At 33.9% G+C, this 22,503-nt stretch overlaps 4 protein-coding genes and 1 long non-coding RNA gene across 8 annotated transcripts in view; 3 read left to right on the top strand and 2 right to left on the bottom strand.

Moving 5' to 3' along the window:
- The window catches only part of LOC125066635 (protein bark beetle), a 30,235-nt gene extending 22,956 nt beyond the window's left edge, over positions 1-7,279 (bottom strand). For 2 of the 3 annotated variants that reach the window (XM_047674829.1, XM_047674830.1), the window contains exon 1: positions 6,632-7,277. In XM_047674829.1, the coding sequence (XP_047530785.1) occupies positions 6,632-6,979 (348 nt within the window). In that variant the 5' untranslated portion in view covers positions 6,980-7,277. Of the gene's footprint in view, positions 1-6,631 lie in introns of all 3 variants that reach the window. The other variant, XR_007119689.1, reaches the window with a different exon arrangement.
- A 677-nt stretch (positions 7,280-7,956) lies between these two features.
- LOC125066380 (RNA-binding protein Rsf1-like) lies at positions 7,957-8,391 on the top strand. The gene has a single exon (XM_047674441.1). It carries the CDS (start codon positions 7,957-7,959, stop codon positions 8,389-8,391), a length of 435 nt encoding a protein of 144 aa, XP_047530397.1.
- On the top strand, positions 8,391-10,603 carry LOC125066260. Its single transcript, XR_007119664.1, has 2 exons — positions 8,391-8,528; positions 10,460-10,603. It is a non-coding gene; the product is annotated as an uncharacterized LOC125066260 (long non-coding RNA).
- A 39-nt stretch (positions 10,604-10,642) lies between these two features.
- Positions 10,643-19,598, bottom strand: LOC125066259 (mediator of RNA polymerase II transcription subunit 17). 2 transcript variants are annotated; one of them, XM_047674262.1, is made up of 12 exons: positions 19,318-19,598; positions 18,783-19,035; positions 18,232-18,513; positions 17,817-17,952; positions 17,000-17,217; positions 14,900-14,977; positions 14,324-14,522; positions 13,987-14,123; positions 13,147-13,232; positions 12,446-12,578; positions 11,427-11,568; positions 10,643-10,895 (listed from the first exon to the last, which is right to left on the bottom strand). In XM_047674262.1, the coding sequence occupies exons 1-12, from the start codon at positions 19,404-19,406 to the stop codon at positions 10,675-10,677; spliced, it is 1,974 nt and encodes a 657-aa protein (XP_047530218.1). In that variant the 5' UTR covers positions 19,407-19,598; the 3' UTR covers positions 10,643-10,674. The 2 variants fall into 2 exon arrangements, with proteins under 2 accessions (XP_047530218.1, XP_047530219.1); XM_047674263.1 differs by having other exon boundaries at positions 10,644-10,895; positions 14,324-14,477.
- A 675-nt stretch (positions 19,599-20,273) lies between these two features.
- The window catches only part of LOC125066301 (1-phosphatidylinositol 4,5-bisphosphate phosphodiesterase classes I and II), a 72,143-nt gene continuing 69,913 nt past the window's right edge, over positions 20,274-22,503 (top strand). Inside the window, exons 1-2 of the mRNA XM_047674335.1 lie at positions 20,274-20,605; positions 21,540-21,686. Of these exons, the coding sequence (XP_047530291.1) occupies positions 20,510-20,605; positions 21,540-21,686 (243 nt within the window). The 5' untranslated portion in view covers positions 20,274-20,509. The remainder of the gene's footprint in view (positions 20,606-21,539; positions 21,687-22,503) is intronic.

Here is a 22,503-nt window from a genome sequence, read left to right as displayed (position 1 = left end):
GGACGAGTATATACGATGTAAATGTTCTTATAAGGTACAGCAATAATATTAGTATCGTTTGAATATGGGCTTCTATAGAATGCGTTCATGCATGACATTTAATGCGATATCGATAATAATCGTTTCACTATGAAATAAAGAAAATTAATCATAATCTATAATTTAAAATAACCGCGAGTACTCAGTGGAAATACGCATTATATACGCAATGCGTTTGAATGGGCTTAATTTGCCTTTATTACATTTGGTACCTAGGCGGTAGAGTAAAACTTTGGGAATTTTTCGTGTCGATAGACTTTTTGACACATTTGTATCCACTAGAGCATCGTGGTAAAGAAAGATTTATATTTAAGAGAAGAGCAGGATATTTACTTTTTACTACAATTTATTACTAATCCTATTTAATACAAGTTTCGTTGTGTTTTATAAATGTATAAAGAATTAAGTGGTAGTCTTATTCTAATGACTGTATCGTTCAGTATTGTCTCGACAGTCTTATTCGTACAGACCATAATGTTGTCAATGCGAAAGTGTGTTTGTTGGTTTATAGGTTTGTACTTCTCTCACGCAACATCGGCGCAGTGGGTTTTTGTCCCGGAATAACACGCGGGAGCGACGCGCGACGTCGGGAACAGACAAGTGACACGTCAATTGATTTTAGTTTCACTTTTATTATAAATATAATATTATAAAAAATAGTGAAACGAATATATTTATTTCATCTGGAGAATTATTTAGTTATTACTTTGTGTTTGCGGCTTTAGTAATGAATAACGTGTGTCCAATTCCCATCAATAAAAACTTTTTTAAAACAAAACAATAAAAATATAAACGGCTTCGTGTGTGTGTAATTGAGAATATGACATTCTAATTTCTCTCTTCTCATTCAATACTAAGTACATCCTTTTATTCAATATTCGGTATCTAAGAAAATCATCATCATCATGGATATTAATTTAAGGCAAAGCTTAAAATTCATTACGCCGAGGTTGATAAAAGAAAAACAATGAACTCTCGCGTTTCACTCTTACTTGTGAATCATTGAGTCTACATGTGAGGCATACGACGCTAGAAATACTCACGAGTAGCTAGACATAACACGTTAAGATTGAGTTGTTAGTATGATAATACCTGTAACGTATACGAGTCATTCAACCGCCTGACAAACTAGCTATTAATGTAAACACACATAGTATACTCCAATCGAAAAAAATATATATACAGACCTTAGATTTAGGTAGCTATACCACGAAATTTTCTAATAACCCAACTATGTTGTGCCCTATTAACAGTTCATGGCTAACATATCTTTAATTTTTCTTCCAAAGTTCTGAAAACAGTTTCGTCGACGTTCAAAATGCAATTTGTCGCAAATGATCTCAATGATGTTGCGTCAATCATCAATCAATCATGTCATATATTATTTACATGGATTTTGTTCTTCTGTGGTTAGAATACACTACAGCTACGATTATGCAGTAGAGTCGGTTCGGATACTAGAAGTTATTCATTTACGGGAAGGTAATGCAGTGTTTTAGTGGGTTAGAATCACACATAACCTGATTATTCCTCGCCATTGGCCCGGGTGCCTTTTTGAAGGTTTCCACTTCGGGAATAAAAACTTTACGCATTGAGACTGAATGAGTTTTGCCGTGTAATTGGATATGGTCAGAGTATCCCTTTACTTCATTCTTATTCACGCTATTTATTGCCTATTTAGTATGCATGAGAAGATATTTGTGGAAGTAGGTGCACCAATGTTAGCGCTGGCTGCATTGAACGCAAAATAATGTTTCAACGTAAGGAAAATCTTCATTAACCTTACTTCTTGAAATTTTCAGTTGAATGCGGATATTTCCTTTATTTATTTAAGACGTGCAAAAAGGGACCACGTATGTGAGACGTCGACTTCGCTCATAGGCATCCGGGCGATAAGATGGATAAAGCCGCTGCTGAATATGCTGAATTCTAATACTTCCTTTGTATAGCATCTACAAATAAAGTAATAAAATAAACTATGTTTAAGTACTATGGAAATGTTATTGACGTATAATAGAACCGTACTTGATGAATCAGAGGCGCCAGTTCGTTTCAAGGTTATAAATACTATCAGATAATAGACATTACTAAGACCAATCAACCGCGACTTAACTGTACATAAGTCTTTGAGTTCACAGACATTTGTAGGTAAGCCTCAGAAAAATCAAATCATAAAGCAATATAGTTTAGTGATCTGTGGTCTAATTAAGTAACTACACGGGCCAATAGCTAAAAATATCTTGGAATTGCTATCGACGAAGTAATTGATAATTATAAAAAGGTATTATAATTCATCGTCGCTGTTTAGACATAACATAAGACAAATGTATATATATACCTACAAATAAGTATAACAATTTAAAAATAAGCGTTTCGTTATATTATTGAAGCACCTAAATTCGGTCCGTTTATCACGAAGATGCCCAACGTTGAGTTTATTTAGGGCTTTTATCAAAATCGTGTCAAGATCTATAAACAAAGATAACTCTATCCTTTGTATGTGACGATACGGTTTCCATCGAAGTCTACATTTGTCTACCTCGATGTTTTACTCGTGGCGTGGATTACAGGAACATATCGGAATGCTCGTTGTCAGATTATTTTGCCGCCGAAAGACCATGCTGTATTTACTTACGATTAGGATGATGACCAATTGTGTTTTTTTTGTTATATAATATATTTGTTGCACCTCATGCAACTCTGTGTAGCAATATTGTAATTTAAGCATTAAGCAATGTTTTAAGTTTGGGTGCAATAAATAATAAATAAATAAATATTAAGGAAAGGTCGTGACCTGAATTTGTACCTTTTCAAGAATTCATACGCAACTACAGTTAATTTTTTTGTGAAAAGTTTTCTGAGTGGTTCTCGGTGGTTACGTAGGCACTCCTGGTTACTAGTTTACTTAAACTTTTTATCATCGTAACAGTATTATTTTTAGGAAGGTTAATCAGTGCTATTCTATAAGAAAAAAATGTAGGATATTTTATGCCCTCGTATGGTTTGGTCAGGAATTAATAAATTTACTGATAAAAGAACATTCAATGTATTATGTATTTAAAGTTTGTAATCTTAACTAGCATTCACATTAAGGTTTATTTGTTTGTCAACTACTAAGATATGTAATCTTATACATTAGAATTCTTTACTGACAAGACAGTAAACTAAACTAATATAAATAACATTTCCGAGTTTCTTAGTCTAGATATTTTAAGTTATATTAGTTTTTTTAACTCCTAGGCAGACGGACCTCTTTATCGACATCGTTGCTTTACATTAATTTCATAATTTGTAAACTTTACTTTTAGTTATAAAAGTTAACAATTACTTATATGATTAATAACAGACTCATCAAAATCTGACTACTCTGCGGAAACATTTAAATAAATATAAAATGTAAAATATAGAAAAAAGTTACGCTAAGCTTACGTTAAAAGTTAGTTATTAAAAATAAACAAAAAGGATAAATATTTTTTATAATCCATATTTAATTACAACTTGTTTCAAAAGAGTGAACATACATATATTTGCACGGGCTGTTCATTCTTTTAAGCGTTCTTTAAATTTGGATTTATTTATCGATTTTTTTTTTCGTGACAGGTATGTAACATTTGAACACACGCGTTACTCGTACAAAGGAAACCTCTTTGTGTCAGAGCCAGCTTATTTCGATACGCAATAATTATAAACAAACATACATTTAATTACGTTTATCGTATCGATTTATTTGCATTTTCTGAGAACTATATTAACCAGATGTATTAGTACCGATTTATTACTTAAATGTAAGCAATAAAATAACCAAGTAATCTAATTGATTTCAATTACCAGAAAATAAGCTAAGATTTTTTGTTTCATCGTTTACTACGTTAACATTTAAAAAGTAAGAGTCGAAATTCTTTGGTCATGTAATAAAAGTGATCATTCACCCTTCCTATTCGCTTGGTTTTTGTGTCTCGTTCCATCGGTTTTTTATCCGTATATCGAAAACCGGTTTCGTTAAAAAAACTTCACCCCGACAAATAGTGAAAGGAACCCTTTTCTTTATATGAAGCCATATCCCAATAGACTAGCCGTTACATAAAAAACTGTATCATTTTTTGTAAACATTTACACCTATAACCACCTACATCATTTATTCATTTACGACTGACGTCACTACATAAAAAAAAACTTGCGCTTCTAACTCGGTAATCGGTACAATGATATGTAATTACTAATTACGTATTCATTATTCTAAATTCGATTTTTTTCTAATAATAATTAATAGTAAGTAAATTATTAATATTATCAATGCATTTATTTTTCTTTGATCATATTCTTTGGCTTAAGAATACAAGTACCGCATTTTTGTCACATCATTCTTGCATGTCAATGATTCAAATCCTTAGTTGTTACTTATGATACAAGAGGAAGACCGCACCACGAAGCTTTGCGGGAAAAGGCTACGTCTACGAGCATGACTAGGATACAGGTTAACGAGTGCGAAAAGTGAAAGAAGAAGGATAAGCGAACGATAACGATGATGATTTAGATAGATGATTATTTAGTTAAACGCGTAAGCTAAATAGTTGTTATAAGTGACAACAACCAAAAAATACTGTTAGTGGTAAATTTAATATGGAAAATTTGTAAATGATAGAGGATCATAAAAGCTAATTATGTCCTGTTTCCATGACGACTGCGTCAGTGAGTCCCGTTAAGCACACGATCGTTATTAAAGTCGCAAGTATTTGCTTATTTATCAATCATCTATTCCTGGAATACCAATCGCAACCCACGATCCAATTGTCTTGATCATTTCACCCAACTTAGTAAAGCTATTAGAGAGGTTATACTGTCGTCACTCGTCAGTAAGATCCGACTTGATTGAATTAGAGGAAGGATGCTGAGGTTAGGTCGGGTCTTAACGGTGTCTTTGAACATCTGCTACGTGATTATGACTCATGATGTGATTTAACAACGTTATCGTGTAGGCAGACTTTTGGGCACTATATTATCTATATAAGGTAATTAAATTTTTAGTGTCTTTTTAATTTTTGAGGTCATTATTTTCCTTTAAGCAATACTGAATTAAAATGCAAATCGAATTTTAGTAAAGATCATGTCTTCACATTACACCTAACTATTTAATTAGATAATACGTTGAGTACCTACAATACCTATTCTGTGTTGTATATTCTAAAGATTTACTGTATGTATAATATGTTTCCGATCTGCTATATATATACACATATGTAAATTTTTAAGTAGTTCACGTCTCTTTAACTAGGAACGTTTAGACCGGGGGTGTTCTTACTACTCAAATGCACAAGCTGGCGATTCTAAGATGTGACAAAACAAAAAGTTTCGTTCCAAGAGCCTTCTTTGACACCAATAGTATAATCACCTAGTGTATCGGTATTCGTAGGTACCTGAGATGAGTATAGTATTGGAAATAATATAATAAATATTTCGTAAGAGGATATCAAAATGATAAATATATTTATTTCATTCGTGTTTTTTAATATAGACAGAAATTTAAAGGTTGACATGTACACGGTTCAGAGTTCTTCGAATAAAAAAAATATGTAAAGTATCTTAGACAATATCGCAAAATATTTATTTTCGCATTGTGAATTGTTTGCCCATAATATGAAGTAAGTGTTTGCTTTAGTGCAACAGGTGAACGTATCAATAGAGCGTGCGATATACCGCTATCAGGGCCGGTGCGTGCCCTTATCAAGGAATCATATTATTTATCGAGTGTTATCAAACGAAGGGACTGTGTGTTAGTCTCATGATTTGATATTATATTATATAAAAACATATTTTAGCTAAAATTACAACAAAAATATTTTAAAAAAACAACACGTTCTGCAATTTTTAATTGTAATCATTAAATTTGTACTCATGTAAATAAACGGCCGAATAAGCATCGTGATTCGTGACTCACAGACGACTTGACACATATGAACACTAAAATGTTTTGATTAGGTAAAGCGAGTCATTACAACGTTGTCTTATTTTTATCTTATTGGAATCGAATTTGAAATGAAATGACGCTAGTCTCGGGACCTAGTCTCACGGAACGTGATTAAGGTTTATAAATAATTAATTAATGATTCAATGTCGTGACTAATAACGAATGTTGAAGAAAGTGACTTTTATAAGACTGGATATATTTTAAAAGCATATTTTTTTTTTGTAAAACCAAAACATATAAGAGACAAGAGACAAATAAAAATATAAGACACATAATACTGTATACCGATTGACTACGTAAAAACTGAAAACCAATGTTGGTAGTTATATTTGTGTATTATGGCCCAGCCAAAAGGAAACATTTTTAACTTATTTTATTAATATAATTATGACTGAATAAACACTAAATAGCAAGCTATGTTATTAGTGATACAGGCCAACACGGCCCCATCTTAAGTACTATAAGCGCCCAGGTAAGTTGTTTTGGTGAGGGAGTCAACTCAAAAATTTTTTTGAGACCTTCTCGACTCACCGTTGGTCCAACACTTAACCATCATCGGCGAGGCTCCGAGTGTATTGATCCCAATGCAGTATGGATTAAGACAACAAATAAAATTGTTTTACTTACAACAGCAACGAGTTTTCCACGCACGGTGATTCCAATCATGGGGGCGAATCTCACTTCTACTCCAGGCTCCACCACTAATTCAGCTTCTCTCTCCACGAGCAGGTCATCCCTAAGAAGATACGGGCTACCTTCGGTTTTCCAAACTGTTTTGCCACCGGCCACAACACCACCGGACAACTCAGTAAGCCCTAATGATTTGTTTAACATGTATGGGTCCGTCTCTTCCACGCGAAACTCTTGACCATTACACCACATAAAACACAAAATCACCACCAAAAGTGTCCGCCACTTGTATTTCGTGTCACTAAACTGACTATGTCTCTTTTGCACCCCCATTTCTTTAAACATTATTAAACACTAAAATTCATTTCACTAATAAAATTGACTTCTAGTTGTTAACAACTATTACACCTCAGCAAAAGTAACACAGGTACACAATATTTGGAAAACATGTTGATAGGAAATTGTTTCTACATTTAAATAGAGGAATAAGTGTCTTACTTGTATTTGTAGTCGTGTTTGTCAAATAAAGTACTACCAAAACAACTAAACAAAGGTGGGGCTTTGTAGCTACGAGAAATAAGCGAAAACACGCGCCACCGGGCGACCGTTGAACAAAGTAGTTCGGCCGGTTTTCGTATTGTACGAAGAGTTCCTCCTCCCTCCCCTTCCTCTTACCTTTTTGTTTTACCAAAGCCTCCTCCCACCCTTCAAGTTCCAATACAATACGTTCACACGATATGATAAATTCATTCATTCGCCTTTCACTTTATCATTCATTTATTTTAAATTACACTCAGTCAGTATAATTCCGTTCAGTTATGTTTGCTCTTAGTTTTAAGTTAATGATATGGGTTTATAATATATAATTTATTCAAAAGCTTTTTATTAAAAAAAAAAATATTATTTGGAAATATAAATTTAAACATTCAAATGAACATCATTCATTTTTATTTATAATACTGGCAACATTAGCCAGCAATAGTCAATCAATTTCATTCGTTCCTTAAGTTCTTTCTTTACCATTCAATCATCAACTTCATTGATCCGTTTTTCATATTTTGAATAAAATAAAAATAGATTTAAGATCAGTATCATAAAATAAAATAGAACATAAAATTTTAAATAAAATTCACGTCCACTCAACGTTTTAAAATATGTAAGTACTCAAAATTTGTGGTTATAAACTTCATTTATAATTTCGGGTGTCGTGGCATCATTATTGACGTGACGACATCTTGTTTAGTCTTTGTATATATGTATTTCGTCGCAAACTTTACTGGTTATTTCTTATAGTGTAAAATTTCATTATAGAAATAAATACCATGAGCTCAGGAGGAACTCGCGTGTATGTGGGCGGTCTCGTGGAGGGTATCAAAAAAGAAGATTTGGAACGAGAGTTCGATAAATACGGCAAGCTCAACTCCGTGTGGGTCGCACTTAACCCTCCAGGCTTTGCTTTCATTGAATTTGAAAACATGCAGGAGGCTGAAGACGCTTGTAGCGCGATGAATGGTTTTGAAATGCTAGGCGCGACATTAAAAGTAGAGTTATCGAGAAAAAGAGACGGTCCTCGTCGCGGCGGCGGTAACTTTAGAGGCGGTCGCGGGGGTAATTTCAGAGGACGCTCATTCGGAGGTTCCCCGGGTGGTCGATCTTTCGGGGGCGGGCGACCTTTTAACCGTAACAGCCAAGGTAACGGATATGGTTCAGGCAACGGTGGAAATTTCAGATCTAGGTCACCACTCTCTCGATTTTAATTTAATTCTAGCATTTAGTTAGGTTTAGTGTTATCGTAATCTGAAGCCTTCCAAGTGTTAAAAATTCAATGTCTGTTTAATACTGGGGGTTAATGCTTCAAATATTGATAATGAAGTTGATGTCTCAGGAATTAGAGGTAAAGTATAACATTTTTTTACTTTTAGCTTTATAGTCCTAAAGAAGGAAAATCTTTACAAGTCTACATATGCATTGCATAATTCAATTACTAAAAGACATATCCTTAGTGGTTATATTCTAGTAATTTTTGTTGTCTCGTCCATAGTAAGGTTAACCACGCTTTTATCGCAAGATCGAGTGTGAGTAGATTTAATAGATAGAAAAAAATAATTCTACCTACCTAATACCATAAAAAATAAATGTGATAACAATGTGGACCTCGCAAGGCTTTGCTTCAACATGTTTGTCTTTATAATAATTAACAAATTTAAAGTGAAACAGTTAAAAAGTGTATAAAACAGATAATCGTTATTTAATAACAACACAATGTACAGAAGTTGCTCTAATTCAAACATTATAAACATAACCTCAATTTTGTCTAACCTCACAGCGGTAATAGAAATGCTTTGTTGCAAAACATCTGTTATTGACTTATTTAAATGTATAGTAAGCTGAATTAATTGTTAAGAGGGTTTAACAAAGATTGTAATAATTATGCTATTACTCAATTGTGTAATTATAATGCATTAGCATTTGGGTGGGATACAGGATCAAGTTTGCTGGGTCAAGTCATATATTAAGTCGAATTATCCGACTTGATCCATTAAATGTATATCCTGATAGTATTACAACAAACCTACAGTATGATAAACTTATAAAAAATATATAAGTAATTGAACTTGTGAAACAAACTTCGGTGCTTAAGATTGTAGTAGATTGTATTGTCTACGAATGGAAGTGGTTGAAAATATAATTTAGATGTGTTAAAATGTCCTCACATATCAAATGAATGCTATCGTTCTGTTCAGGCATCAATAGTCTGCTATTTAAACAAGTGTCTCATTAACTACAATATAAGAGTTGTACAATAATTTAAAAACAATTACAGAAGCAGCTCTTTTTAATTAAATTAAAAATGAAAAAGACATTGTTTATTCACACTTAGTATTTTGATATAATAGTGTAATACATATACTAGTAAATTTTTTTTTTAATTTTTTATGTTTTCATTTTAAACATATTTCTCCATCAGAATATAAGAATGAATTGTATTATTGGCATTGTTGGTTGTATTACATTTGCTTTGGAGACTTTAAACAGCCTTTTTTCTTGGTTAAACAGTATAATCTATATTATCTACAATTAAGGTCATCAAATTAGATTGCACACTTGTTTGTGTTACATATTTGTGAGATTTTATAGTTTTTGAAGCAAGCATTTCCTTTGGTTAGGTTTATCATGTTCAATAATTTGAAATATATAAAGTAGAGATATATAATATGAAATTGTCACTGGTAAAGTTAGAAGCACATGTTTGCACAAGCGCAAATAGCTGCTTAAATATATTATCTACAATTTAGGTGTACACACTCTTATATCTAATATGTCGGTCAATTATCGCTTATTAAATATATAAAAAGTTCTTTATTACATCATTTTTATAAATAACGATTATTTTGTTTGAATATTATTATAATATTAGGTTGACATTTTTAGGCTGTCTGTGTGTGACCTTATCTATAAAGCCTTAAATTTAACTTGTAATGAACTCTATTTATTCAATGTGCAAATTTTTACGCGCGACACTAACACCTTGCGTCATCTATTGTTTCTTAATTAATTATGTACATTTAAAATCACAGGTACATTCTTTTATGAATGTCACTTATTAACACAATAATTATTTAATTGACAGTATAAGAAGCCAGGTTTGTGTAAAATGTATGATATATCATAAAACACTAAAAAATTTTACCAAACAATTAACTGACACTTTTTAGGTAAAAAACATTGTAAACCAAAAAACTAAATTAATAAATGATAAAATAGAGTACAAATCTACCGTTGGTATTTGATATACACTGTAATGGATATTTTTGTTTGTTTCAGGTCCTCGGAATAATTTCTAATCTCGAGTCTTCTATAACATCGAGGCAAATGAATGAACAATCTTCAGTATATCTTTAACATTTTACCTAAGCACCTTATGGGCTAAGTTTCCTTATATATAAATAAATGAAAACACAAATTCCAGTTTGTATTTTTTTTTAATTTATGAAAAGACAAAAGTTACAAATAATAATTATTCCTAGAAATATTATTAATTATGAGGGGCTACTTAAACATGCCATTAGCAGTTCCATTTTGTTTAAAAAGTTTTTGCCCTCCATTTTCTCTAACTTTACTTCCTTAAATGCACCACCGAGATTTTCCCATTTTTTGTCCTGAACTAATTCACTAACAAAGAAGTCCTTTCTAGGAGACTGAGCTATGAACACTTGGATTCCAACAGACGGTTCGCACCTTATTGCTATCATCCTATCACCTGAAACATCAATAAATTTTTTTTTTTTTTTTTTTTTATTTAAGTTTACAAAACTGACTTACAACTAGTGCATACAAAGTAATATCTAAGCTAAACAGAGTGTAATGAAGTTGCAGTCTTCTGGATGTAAACCTAGCATGCTTTAAAAAATATATTGCTTAGTTAACAAGAACAGTACTTGTGTAATTACTGATTAGTTAATTATTTAATTATTACATAAAATAATGTGATTTTGTTTTAAGTTTATTTTTAAGAGAACCAACAGATTCACTGAAGACATCTAAGTGTTGACGACTACAATTCGCAAGCGAGCAAATACGCATATAATAATCAATTATTTGAACATTTTTACAACGTTAAAAAAAATGTAATTACATTCGAATTATAAAAAAAACATCAATATGGCATCAATGTAAAAATCAAAATTTTTAAAAATACTTCGGAAAGATCGATCAGAGTTGATTCTTATATAAAGATTTGATATTGAAAAATTAAATAAAACAGATTTAATTTAACCTGTAAAGTAATTACCATTGGGAGACGCGAGAAGGCAAGAAGAAGCATTCCCGAGCGGTTCGACAGGGCCGGAGCCCAGATGTGAACTGCTGGCGAGCAGCTGCCAGCCCATACAGCGGCCGACTGCCTGCACTGCAGTCATTTGATGCTGGTATATCTGTGGATTCATTATATCTTAAATAATATTGCTTTATTACAAAATGAATAGAAAATTGCACTGTTTGTATATAAGCATATATTTTCATTATTTAAAAAAGCTAGTTGAATTCTATCAGGCCATCCTCCCAATAGTTGGATATGTAGTCTAGTAAATATTGAACATAATTGCATGAATGCTTATGCTGTCAATTATATTTGTAGAGCAAATTATTATTCAAAGAACCAATGGTATTTATTTTGGATAGATTATATAGTTTTTTCATGTTCATATGTGTTCGCCATGAACACTAACACTGAACGTAGGACGAAAATAGTGGTACTTTCGTGTAGGAAACAAAGGTATATTGTATTTATATATTGGAGGGTTAGGAGGCAATGAGCCACCCGGTAGTAACTGAACACATAATGGATATACATTTGTATTGTGGGATAATATGAACAATTATATACACCGACGGCGCACCGGCAACCACGGACTCGAGAAGGTAGACCGCGGCCACACCACACAGCTCGTCCGCTGGCAGCGGGTAACAATACGGAGTCACTTTCGCATTTATAATATTAGTTAGGATTAGGATTACGGCCGCTGAGTTATACCGCAACACCTACACAGATGGATTTGCACAAAGCCTCCAGTAATGCAGTGTTCGGATCATAGTCATCAAAATCATACAAACTTCTTAAGTTTCAGATTGAGGGTAACTGCGGGCACAAGGGACATAACATGTTAGCTCCCAAGTCTGGTGGCATATTGGTGTGATGTAAGGAATGATAAATATTTCTTGTAGCGCCAATGTCTGGGCGGTGGTGGCTACTCACATGGGGGCCCATTAGCCCGCCCGCTTAGATATAATGACATACAACAAGTAACATACTTGACAATAGATGAGGTCTCGTAGCTCCTGGAGTTCGTAAGACAAATGTCTCACTTTTCCGTCGCGACATATGCACTTCAGTGTCTTTTCCCCGACGTGAACAACTAATGACGTTCTGCAGACGGCGTCGTATCTGTTTGGTAATAGGAAAGAAAACGAACCATAAAAGAGCTAGCTTTATTTCTACCCTTAAAGTGAAGTGGTCCTTGGATGGTTCCTGTATATTTCAAATATTTTTACTATTATCAAGTGCAATATAATTTGTACGACAAAAAAAGTTAAGAACAAAGTATATTAACATTAATACACTTAAAACGAAAAAAAAAAAATCTTGGAAAGAAACAATGTTAAAAATATAATATGCTGCCTGAATCGAGATGGCCCAGTGGTTAGAACGCGTCCATCTTAACCGATGATTTCGGGTTCAAACCCAGGCAGGCACCACTGAAATTTCATGTGCTTAATTTGTGTTTATAATTCATCTCGTGCTCGACGGTGAAGGAAAACATCGTGAGGAAACCTGCCTGTGTCTAATTTCAACGAAATTCAGCCACATGTGTATTCCGCCAACCCGCATTGGAGCAGCGTGGTGGAATATGCTCCAAACCTTCTCCTCAAAGGAGAGGAGGCCTTTATCCCAGCAGTGGGACATTTACGGGCTGCTAATGCTAATGATAAAAAAAAATGCTGCCACTATTTACCCATAAGCCATAATATTAATCTTCACACAGGACTGCGTAGGACTGTTCAATGCGTTCCAGTGTGAAACTATTAGAGGGTCTTTTACCTAAAACCAATGCAACACATCATGAGTCATATTATATACCTAGAAAACCTTATTGACCCGAATATAAATAATTATAAAATATCTTTACTTACATAGAAATTTATCAATAAAATATTTGTTCATTATATTCAAGTAGTATTAAAATTAGTTTTTCAAATGAACGTTTATTAAGATCGCTTAAAATGCCGCATAAGCCGTTTTTATTCACGAGATTTTTTAAAGGAATTTTGAGCCAAATATTGATCAGTTACTTAAACAAAAAAATATGTAAAAAAGTCTTAATAGAATCTATATAAAAATCCTAAATAACCATTACAAATACAAACAAAATATGTGACAAATGTGTGTTAATGATTTGTCAAATTATGTGTTAAAAAGCATGTTTTCAAAATGTTCTACATTTCAGTGTAAATTGAACACTGTTTTATAGAGCAGATTGGCTTCATTCGTAACTAATTGCCATTTATAATTAAACTATCAGTGTCTAAACGTTAGGGTATTTTTTTTGTAGAATTGTAAAAGCATCACGAGGGTTTATGTCGATTGGCTTGACTAGTAGTTTCGATTATACACACAACCAGCATAAAATGGCAGAAACAGAGAATCGGCAATTGGAATAAGCGCTCTCAATGGAAGTTGCTTGTTTCAAAACGTAAGAATTAAAAAATAAAATTAATTTTACTTTATATTTCTTATTTTATCAGTTGTATAATTCCTCACTAACATGAAGTAATATCGTCAACACATAGCTCACCTCTTTAGCGATAGTGTCGAGTACATATTCACTGCGCCTGCGCATAAAAAAGTGCTGCGCTTGTTGTATGATCTGCTCTAGAAGAGATTGTTCTTTGCTCATATCCAACAGTTCGTAGCGGTCTGCTGCCATCGGGCCTGTTTTAAATATAAACGTTTAGACAGAATATACCTAAACTTCTTGCAAAATATATACGATCATTGTTTATTTTTATTTAAATATATTATAGTCTTAAAAAATGCCTTTTAATACATCTTTAAAAATGTATCCACGCAAAGAAGACACATTAATAGGTACAATGAGAGACCAAAGCTAGCAAGAGTAATATAACAGTGACCGGCGAGCGAGCGGCGCTTGGAGGGCCCGAGCGGGCCGGTGGCGGGGTGCGGGAAGGGGTGGTGCGTGTGCGCGTGGTGCACGGCGCGCAGCAGCTGGTGCAGCGAGTGCTCCAGCACGTGGTCGTGCTCGTTCTTGTTGGCGCGCTCCTCGGGCTGCGGCGACGGAGCACATCGAGACACACTAGTTACGACTTTCGTCTGGGACGAAGGATTCGTGAGTTTCGCGAGCCCCGGTGGACGGTACCCGTATCCCGTCCGGGATGCGGGTACCGTCCGGGTACCGTGGCGGCTGTAGTCGGTCTGATGGTTTCGAGTATTAGTTGTGCACAATTTTTTCAGTTTTTTTGTTTTGTTCAAACGATAAATGGGATACGATCGCGCTATTTCGTGATCTCAATTTAACTGCATTATATAAAATTTATCGCTCCTGTTGGTGGCCAGAGACGACACGTGAGAGATTTCTAAAATAATGCATTGCAAATTTCAGCCTTACTTTAGTTTGATAACATATTTTTGATTTCTAATTCTAGATGTCTGTTACTAATAAACTATAGCTTACTAGATGTTAGACATACCTTAACTGCTTCAGAATTGTTATTATTTTGTCCATTGTTGTGACAGAGTCCTATTAATAGTTGGATGCCTGGCAGAACCTGAAAATAATGAAAACACCGTAAAAACACATAAAGTAGTGATAGGACTGCATTAAATATATCGATGCAAACAACACCCTTAATACAGATATAACTTTCACAATTTCTAAAAACGTAGAAAAGAACGTTTCGAAGTAATTCTGCACAAGAATGCAATGAATATGGAAGATATAAAGCCATAAAACGTTAAAGTGGACGAAGCTGATATTGGGAAGCCAAATATGCACCTTGTATAGTTTTAGGCGATAGATTGACGTGAAGTACCGTCTATCTTTGCTGAGCACACCATTATTTCTAGATGCTAATTTGGCTAACGAAACGAGGCTCGAAACATCAACTTCAAGTATTCCAATAATGTTGTCTAATTGAAGAGGTATGTCAATGGTGACTCTAGGCCTTTATAAAAGTAGTATCAGCCGAAGTGGATCGAAATGAAAAAGCAAGGCCGCTTTCGCCATCAAGGTAAAAGTGATGGGCATTCCAGTTGGAGTTCAGCCCCGTTATGTTTCAAAAGTCCACAGCGAGGGTGAAAAGGGTTATAATGGCAGTTCCGCTTGCCCAAAATCGACAGAATTCGAAGGGCCGCCTGGACATCCCTGTGCAGGTAGTATACGTCCTGAGTGGTTTCTTCACTGCAATCGCTTATGATACACTCCTGGGGTAATCAAACGAAATTCTGCATAACCATCACGTTTTAGGGTTTTCGAGGTTCCTGCCTCCAGGACTCTCACTTATCGGATGAAACGCGGCAGCTTAGCTGTCGGTTTACGCCGATTTTTTGTGAGAGAATGGTACTTCCCCGGGCGCCCCCCCTTCTGTAATATATAACTTGCATACCGCAAAGTACCAAGCTACAACCCAAAGGTATGCAGCGCGGCAGTACCACTATAAAAAAGTAAAAGAATATTTCCATTTTGACCGAAGTAAGTGTCACCACAGAAAATCTGTTTAGTTTTTAGAGGAGAGTTCAGGCTTCTTGAATAATACTCTTGATGAGTGGTCGAAATGAATGAATGAATGATTTAATCGAAAATTGCACCGGTATATATACAAAAATTGCAAAATCAATTAGCCAATTAAAAAACAGTATATAAAAACAATAAGTAACAAAAGAGGCGGGAGATGTCGTTCCGTCCTGCTCGCGCACGCTGACGTCACGCGCCGAGCTGCGCGCGCATCATGCTAGTTCGCATACCCGCGACACCGTAGCTATAAATTACGCTCCGGCACGTCGCGTCGGCCATTTTGTTCGAGCGCCGCGCGGAGAAAGGACGACTGCACCGAAGATCGCCGTGTCGACTCGCCATGTGTTGTGAAGTGAAGTTCTTGAAGTGTTGAAGAAAGATGAAGATGCTTGAAGAGATATGAAGATAAACGAATCTAAAAACAGTTCTTATCAGAGCTATCTTGCGTGCCGTTTCTTGTTTCAATCGAACATGACGTAATAATAAAAACAGTCCTTTTCGGGACTACTCTTGTTTCAACGACGAAATATAAGCACGGTGCGAAAAACAGTCCTTTTCGGGACTAATCTTGTTTCAACGACGAAATATAAACGCGGTGCGCAAAACAGTCCTTTTCGGGACTAATCTTGTTTCAACGACGGCGTCTTACAAAGTGCTGCTACAAGTTTTATGTATAACCGAGGGGCGCCGTAAGCTATAAACGCAATTTCTCATAGTTTCTAATAGTGCGCATAGTCTCCTAGAGCAATAGATTTCTTCAATTCGTGGATTTATGCTTAACAGGTTCTAATGGGGACTATTGTGGGGTGTTCTAGAGAACTTGTGGTTCAGATGGAATCTCAAAACGTCCCCAACCACCCTCATGTGTCCGGTGACGTTAACGACACCATGGCCATATGGCCGCCGCCTCCAGCCGGAGCCTCACGAACGGAAATAGTACGGAGCGGATCGTGGATTGAACTCTATTCTGTCAAATCAAATCGGCTTTAAGGCGAGCTCGCACATAATGATTCATTTTTATGAAACAAACTATGAACATTAAACAAATATTACTCACTGTAGCCATTATTTGATTCCCGACAACCATGTGTGGTATCGAAGCGTCGAGCTGCACTGCTTCTGCGGCCATCCTCGCGAACAACTCTTTACAAAAGAGCACGTTCTGCGCGGCTTCCAGTTTCTGCTGCCAGTGCAGCTCCGCCCCGTCGCCCGGCAGCGTGCCGGGGCAGTTCAGCGCCGACGAGCTCAGCGTCGCCGTTACGACCTCTTCCTGTTCTGTTGTCGAGGTGGAGTACGTGTGTCATTTAATCGCCCATCTTCAAATGTTTGATTGGTTATGAGAATATCAACAGAGACGAATGAATTGATCCAATTTACGTAAACTTTTAATTTCTTAAAATTTTCAATTTATAAAAATAAGGATTTTTGTCAAACTGGGGGTTATCCGTTGGTCTGAAATGTGGACTAAAAATGAATCTGAGATTATAATATTTCTTTTTTGATGAGATACAAAACAACAAAACCTCTGTCGATCAAAAACCAAAACTGAAATTCTTTTCATAAAAGTACCTGTGATTTTGTAATAGAATGCATTAATGTTATCAAGTTAGATACCTGTGTTGTTAGTGGCAGTGTAAATGTATGTCTAGAATGTTTTATTATATATTTGATGTATGTATTTGTAGCACATGTTTATATATATTAATTTTATCTTCCTGCCCTCCTTCTTCATATAAACTTAAAATATATCAAATCTTACTCACTACTCTGTGTGCGTAGTATGCTTAAGGCACAAAGGAGTCTCTTCACATATTAATTAATAAGAAACAAAACTAAGGTAAGAATGAGCAGAAATTGTAGCTCATTATAGTTACCTTTCTGACAGACCACTGATATGAAAGCGACTCCTTGCAGTTCAGGCGGTACAGTAACACGCAGAGCTGAGGGAGTGGGTCCAGCTGCGTTCATACTCATGGCTTGTGCAATTTGTTCCTCAGGAGCCTTTGTTACCTGAAATGTTTTAATAATATACAATTTATAAAATGTTGTTTGGGAAATGTCATTTTGGTATTTCAATTTCTTTGGTACATAAAGTATGCATCTTAAGCAAGATTTATTTTGTATGAACTGATTTGACCTCAGTTAGAATCATATTCTATCATAATTGTATTTAGTTAGTAAGTTAGTTTTAAAAGTACCAGTCAGATTAATAACTGACAATTGAAACAATTTCTATTGCAATTTTTTAAATTATTAAATATTTAACATAGGTAAAGTGTAGTTGTATACCTCAAAAACTCCTGTCTGACTATACTTGGAACCCGCAGTTCGGTAACTAAGGTCTCCTACAATTGTATTTGACACTTTTTTGAGCCTCCAGTTTTGTCTCAGTCGGAGTAAATCAATGTGGAAGTCTGGCATGTTTCGTGTCATTCGCATGGTCTCACTTGCTCTCAGTCTTTCAACACCATTCAGGAGAACAGCCCCTGCTGCTGATAAAGCCTTTTTACGACCATAAACTTGAACCATTGGTCGGCTTTCTATTGAATCTGGTTGTATTGGGTCCAGGACCTAAAAATGGGTAGAAATTATATACATAATCAAATTCATAATTATTTAATGATTAATATAATAACACTGTAGTGTTAAAACTAATTCATTTTTATATTACACATTAAAAATTAATTGAGACAAACAAAAATTTATTGTCTAAGATAAAATATTGTCTGTATTGCTTTTATTTTTAGAAGTGCTGTTTTCTTTGAATGTAATACAATGCTATGTTGAAATATTAAAATTGAGTTGTAATTGTTTTCCATAGCACTGATGATGGAGCTTACCATGTATCTTTTCTCTTTGGCTATGCTTAACACATCAGCAAGCACACATACTTCAGTTAAAGCATTTCTGAGTTTATTTCTGACTGAATCCCACGGCCAGAGACTTGATTGATATCCTGGTTCTTTGTCTTCTTCAGACTTCACTTCAGAACTACTTTCTCCTTCTTTTTTGATGTTACAGAACTCATCATCAGATTTTGCAAAATCTATTTTCTGTGCAAGACGAGCTAAATTTTCTGACATGGACAGTGGCCTGTAAATGAAACAGAATGAAAGAATAAAGCCTCGAGTAAACATTTGATTTTGTAAGAATTTGCACTAAGTAAATAAAACGAACTAAACACCACTGATAGTAATTAAAGATGTATACTAATTGTTTTTAACAAAAACGTTTGACTACTGTCATGAGACATGATTGTATATCGGCTGGTGCTCCATTTAAATAGATTAAATAAATGTTAATAAAGATCTATAACAACAAAAATTAAAAAATACAAAGTACTAAACAAGTTTTTTTACAAATTTTAATACTTACGCTTGATATATTTCTTGTCCATCGTAAGTTATTTCTTGTATTTGGTTTTCTATCGGAGCTTCAATTGATATGTTTACAGAATTTGCCATTTCGTAAATGGAGATCTTAACGCTTTTACAACATATCCAAACAAACTATTCCCTGGAATATCTCAATCACTAACAATGAGTGTGAATAACAAACGCTCTAATTCATTTCTAAAATTGTTTCCTATATAAATAAAAAAACACTTCGTTCTCTAAATTGATACATACTACTCTAGTTTTCTCTGATTGTGACGGGTGACCATGACGTTTATAACTCAATATTTCAAACTGTCATTTCACATCCATCAATTTTGGTTTCGGATACCTTCTCCGGGAAGTTCTATGTTCCTTATTGTGAATACTAAAATTTTGTTATGGAATATTATTCCAAAAATAAACATAGTTCAACCAATTTTACGAATGTTTTTTTCTTTCAAATTATTTTAAGCATGATATTAAATTTGCCAAAGTCATTCAATTTGAAACAATTCTCATATTTCATAATATTGACGGTTTGAAGTAATGAATTAAGAAAAGGTTAGGATCTCATTAAGTGAAATTAATAAAGTAATAAGAAACTAATAATATAAAATGAAATGAGTATATTAAAAAAACTGGTAGTTGCTTTAAAAACCTGTTTATAATAAGCACAAGAGATAGAGTTGCTGATTCAATTTCATCCAGAAATTTATAAAATTAACGCAAATTGTTAAATTCTAGGTATAAAATTAATCACTTTATTTAAAATTGTTTTGTTCTCTCTTAAAAATAAGATAATTCTTTTTTTACTTAGGACGAAAGAAAAGGTAGTCATTATTTTTCAGTGTTTCTATTCCATTTATTTATGCAATGTATCCGATTTAATGGCAGTGGATAGGATAAAATTTTGACATTTCTGAAATTTCGGTGGTTCCGTTTCGTCGTGGAGAAGAGAGTATGTGGGAAATGGTCGTGTTTTAGACTTAAAAAAAAACTATATCAAACGTAGTTATTTAAGTTAGTTGTTCATAATTAAGTCATTTGTGTTATCTATAAAAAAAACCGTGCCTTTCGTGTGTGTGAACCTTCATTAGATATCTAAGACAGATTTGTGCCCAGGGAGGAAGATGACGGTTTTTATCTACGATAGTGTTATGGTTTCTGTATAATAGTGTTTATTATTCAAAATGACTACGACTACAAAATCGGCTAAAGTATCTTTGAAACCGATTGAAGTACCTAAAGCTTTGCAAGAAGGAGAGAAATTTATTAAGTGGGATGAGGTATGTATCTCAGTAATGAAATAGGATTTGAATGTTGACTGAATTATATATCTTAACTGACAACAGTAAACAAAACTTAAGGTTTCGTGTCTTTTTAATAGAAGAATAAAGTTATGATGTTATTTCATTAATATTTAATTAGCTGGCTTGACTAATATGTATTGAACATGTTATGATTCGTTTTTTTTTATTTGTACTTATTAATACTGGATTTTTTAATATGTATTAGATATACAGACATATTAAGAAAACTATTTAGTAAAAAAGGTAAAAATTTAATTATTCAATAATTAACTTAAATTGACAACAAAATGAATAAATTATAAACATAATTGACAAATAATTATTAGGAAAAAATGTTAAATGGTTTTGAATCATTCTGTATTAAATTAACAAGCAAATCACAAATAAGGTTTACAGCTATCAGATAATAAGGATTATTTTTGAACACATTTAGTTTAATATAAAACAACCTTATTTATATAGTTTACATTTTATTACTAACCGTTATTACAGAATTGCATTATGAAAATAAAGCAATGGTCATTATAATTATGTTTGATCAAGGTTAATATTACCTTTTACAATGACTTAATATTAGTACAAACATATATTAGTTTGTATATTATAATCTAGCTGAGATGGAACATGCATGTTATATGCAGTTACCTTTCTGTCCTATGTAATATACAAATAAAAATGGTATTATATCTTTTTCTTAGAAGTAGGTATGATGTGGTTTGAATTATTATGCAAATTTTAAAAACAAAAATTTTTAAAATAATGTAATTTGTATGTATGTTTTAACATAAAATGAAATCAATTATATTTAAAAAATATATATAACAAACTGAAACAGGCCTATTACTATTGCATAACTGTAATATGGATGTTTCTGTTCATCAATTAATGAATCACAAATCATTCAATACAGGACTCAGGGACGGGCCTCCCAGTCACTCTACGAGTGGACCCTAAGGGGTTTTTCTTGTACTGGACCGATCAGAACATGGAGGTGGAGATGCTGGACATTGCAACCATTAGAGATGTGAGAACTGGAGTTTATGCTAAATTGCCAAAGGTAAGGTCTCAAAATAATAATATAAACTATGTAATGTATTCTTTATTATCAAGGTACTGGAGTCTTAAAACTGAAGGGTTAGCATTTAATATAATTTTCTAAACTTAACTAATTTATTTAATACAATAGTTTCGAATAATGCGATAAAACAATAATTTTGTAATACCCTTCCAATAAAGGTGATCACACAATCTTGTATATACTCAATATGTATACAACATGATTGAATATGCCAATAACAAAAGTTCTGAGGACTTAAACAAGCTGGCTACCTGCATTTCCCCGTGGAATTCGAATTGCGATGTTTAGGTGGTTAAGTAATCAGCCCTAATATGGTGTAGAGCTCAACTAGTGAAGGCAGAGTTTGTTGATTTCAGTATTTTTCGCGGAGGCCCTTAACATTGTCTTCAGTGCGCCAATTTATGTAGTGCCTCATAATATCTAAGTTACCTTTTTTCTTATTTTTACAACTAATTCTAAAGAGCTTAATAAGGGCAGAATTGTCAATGGTGGTAAGAACCTATTTTAAACACTTACAGATTTACAATTTTCACGCAGCCAAATGTAGGTTGCGTGAAAGCAGCCAAGAGAGTACCCTTCATTTCCAAATGGGCGGCTGCTCAACTGTCTGTTTTCTCAGCTGGTGCCTGATTGTTATGCGAAAACATCAATTGTTTAAAAGAGTTCTATTATTTTTAAGAGATGTAAACTACGACTATCCGGTTGATAGATGAAGAAACCGTTTCTTTTCACTTTTTGAATTTTATTCCGAACTTTATCGCGTAACGTGGACTAAAGGCGTATCTCAAAGTTTACT

Source organism: Vanessa atalanta, chromosome 9 (assembly GCF_905147765.1).
Source record: "Vanessa atalanta chromosome 9, ilVanAtal1.2, whole genome shotgun sequence".
NCBI lineage: Eukaryota > Metazoa > Arthropoda > Insecta > Lepidoptera > Nymphalidae > Vanessa > Vanessa atalanta.
Note: the sequence above shows the minus strand (reverse complement) of the source record. Positions and strands in the feature narration are given on the sequence as shown.

What these genes read in the sequence shown, in the direction of transcription:
- LOC125066380 (XM_047674441.1), top strand. Translation starts at nt 7,957, where the DNA reads ATGAGCTCAGGAGGAACTCGCGTGTATGTGGGCGGTCTCGTGGAGGGT.
- LOC125066259 (XM_047674262.1), bottom strand. Translation starts at nt 19,406, where the DNA reads ATGGCAAATTCTGTAAACATATCAATTGAAGCTCCGATAGAAAACCAA. An exon ending in GGACAAGAAATATATCAAGC is followed by an intron (nt 19,036 to 19,317) that starts GTAAGTATTAAA and finishes TTTCATTTACAG; the next exon opens with GCCACTGTCCATGTCAGAAA. An exon ending in CAAGCGCCGCTCGCTCGCCG is followed by an intron (nt 14,124 to 14,323) that starts GTCACTGTTATA and finishes TATTTAAAACAG; the next exon opens with GCCCGATGGCAGCAGACCGC.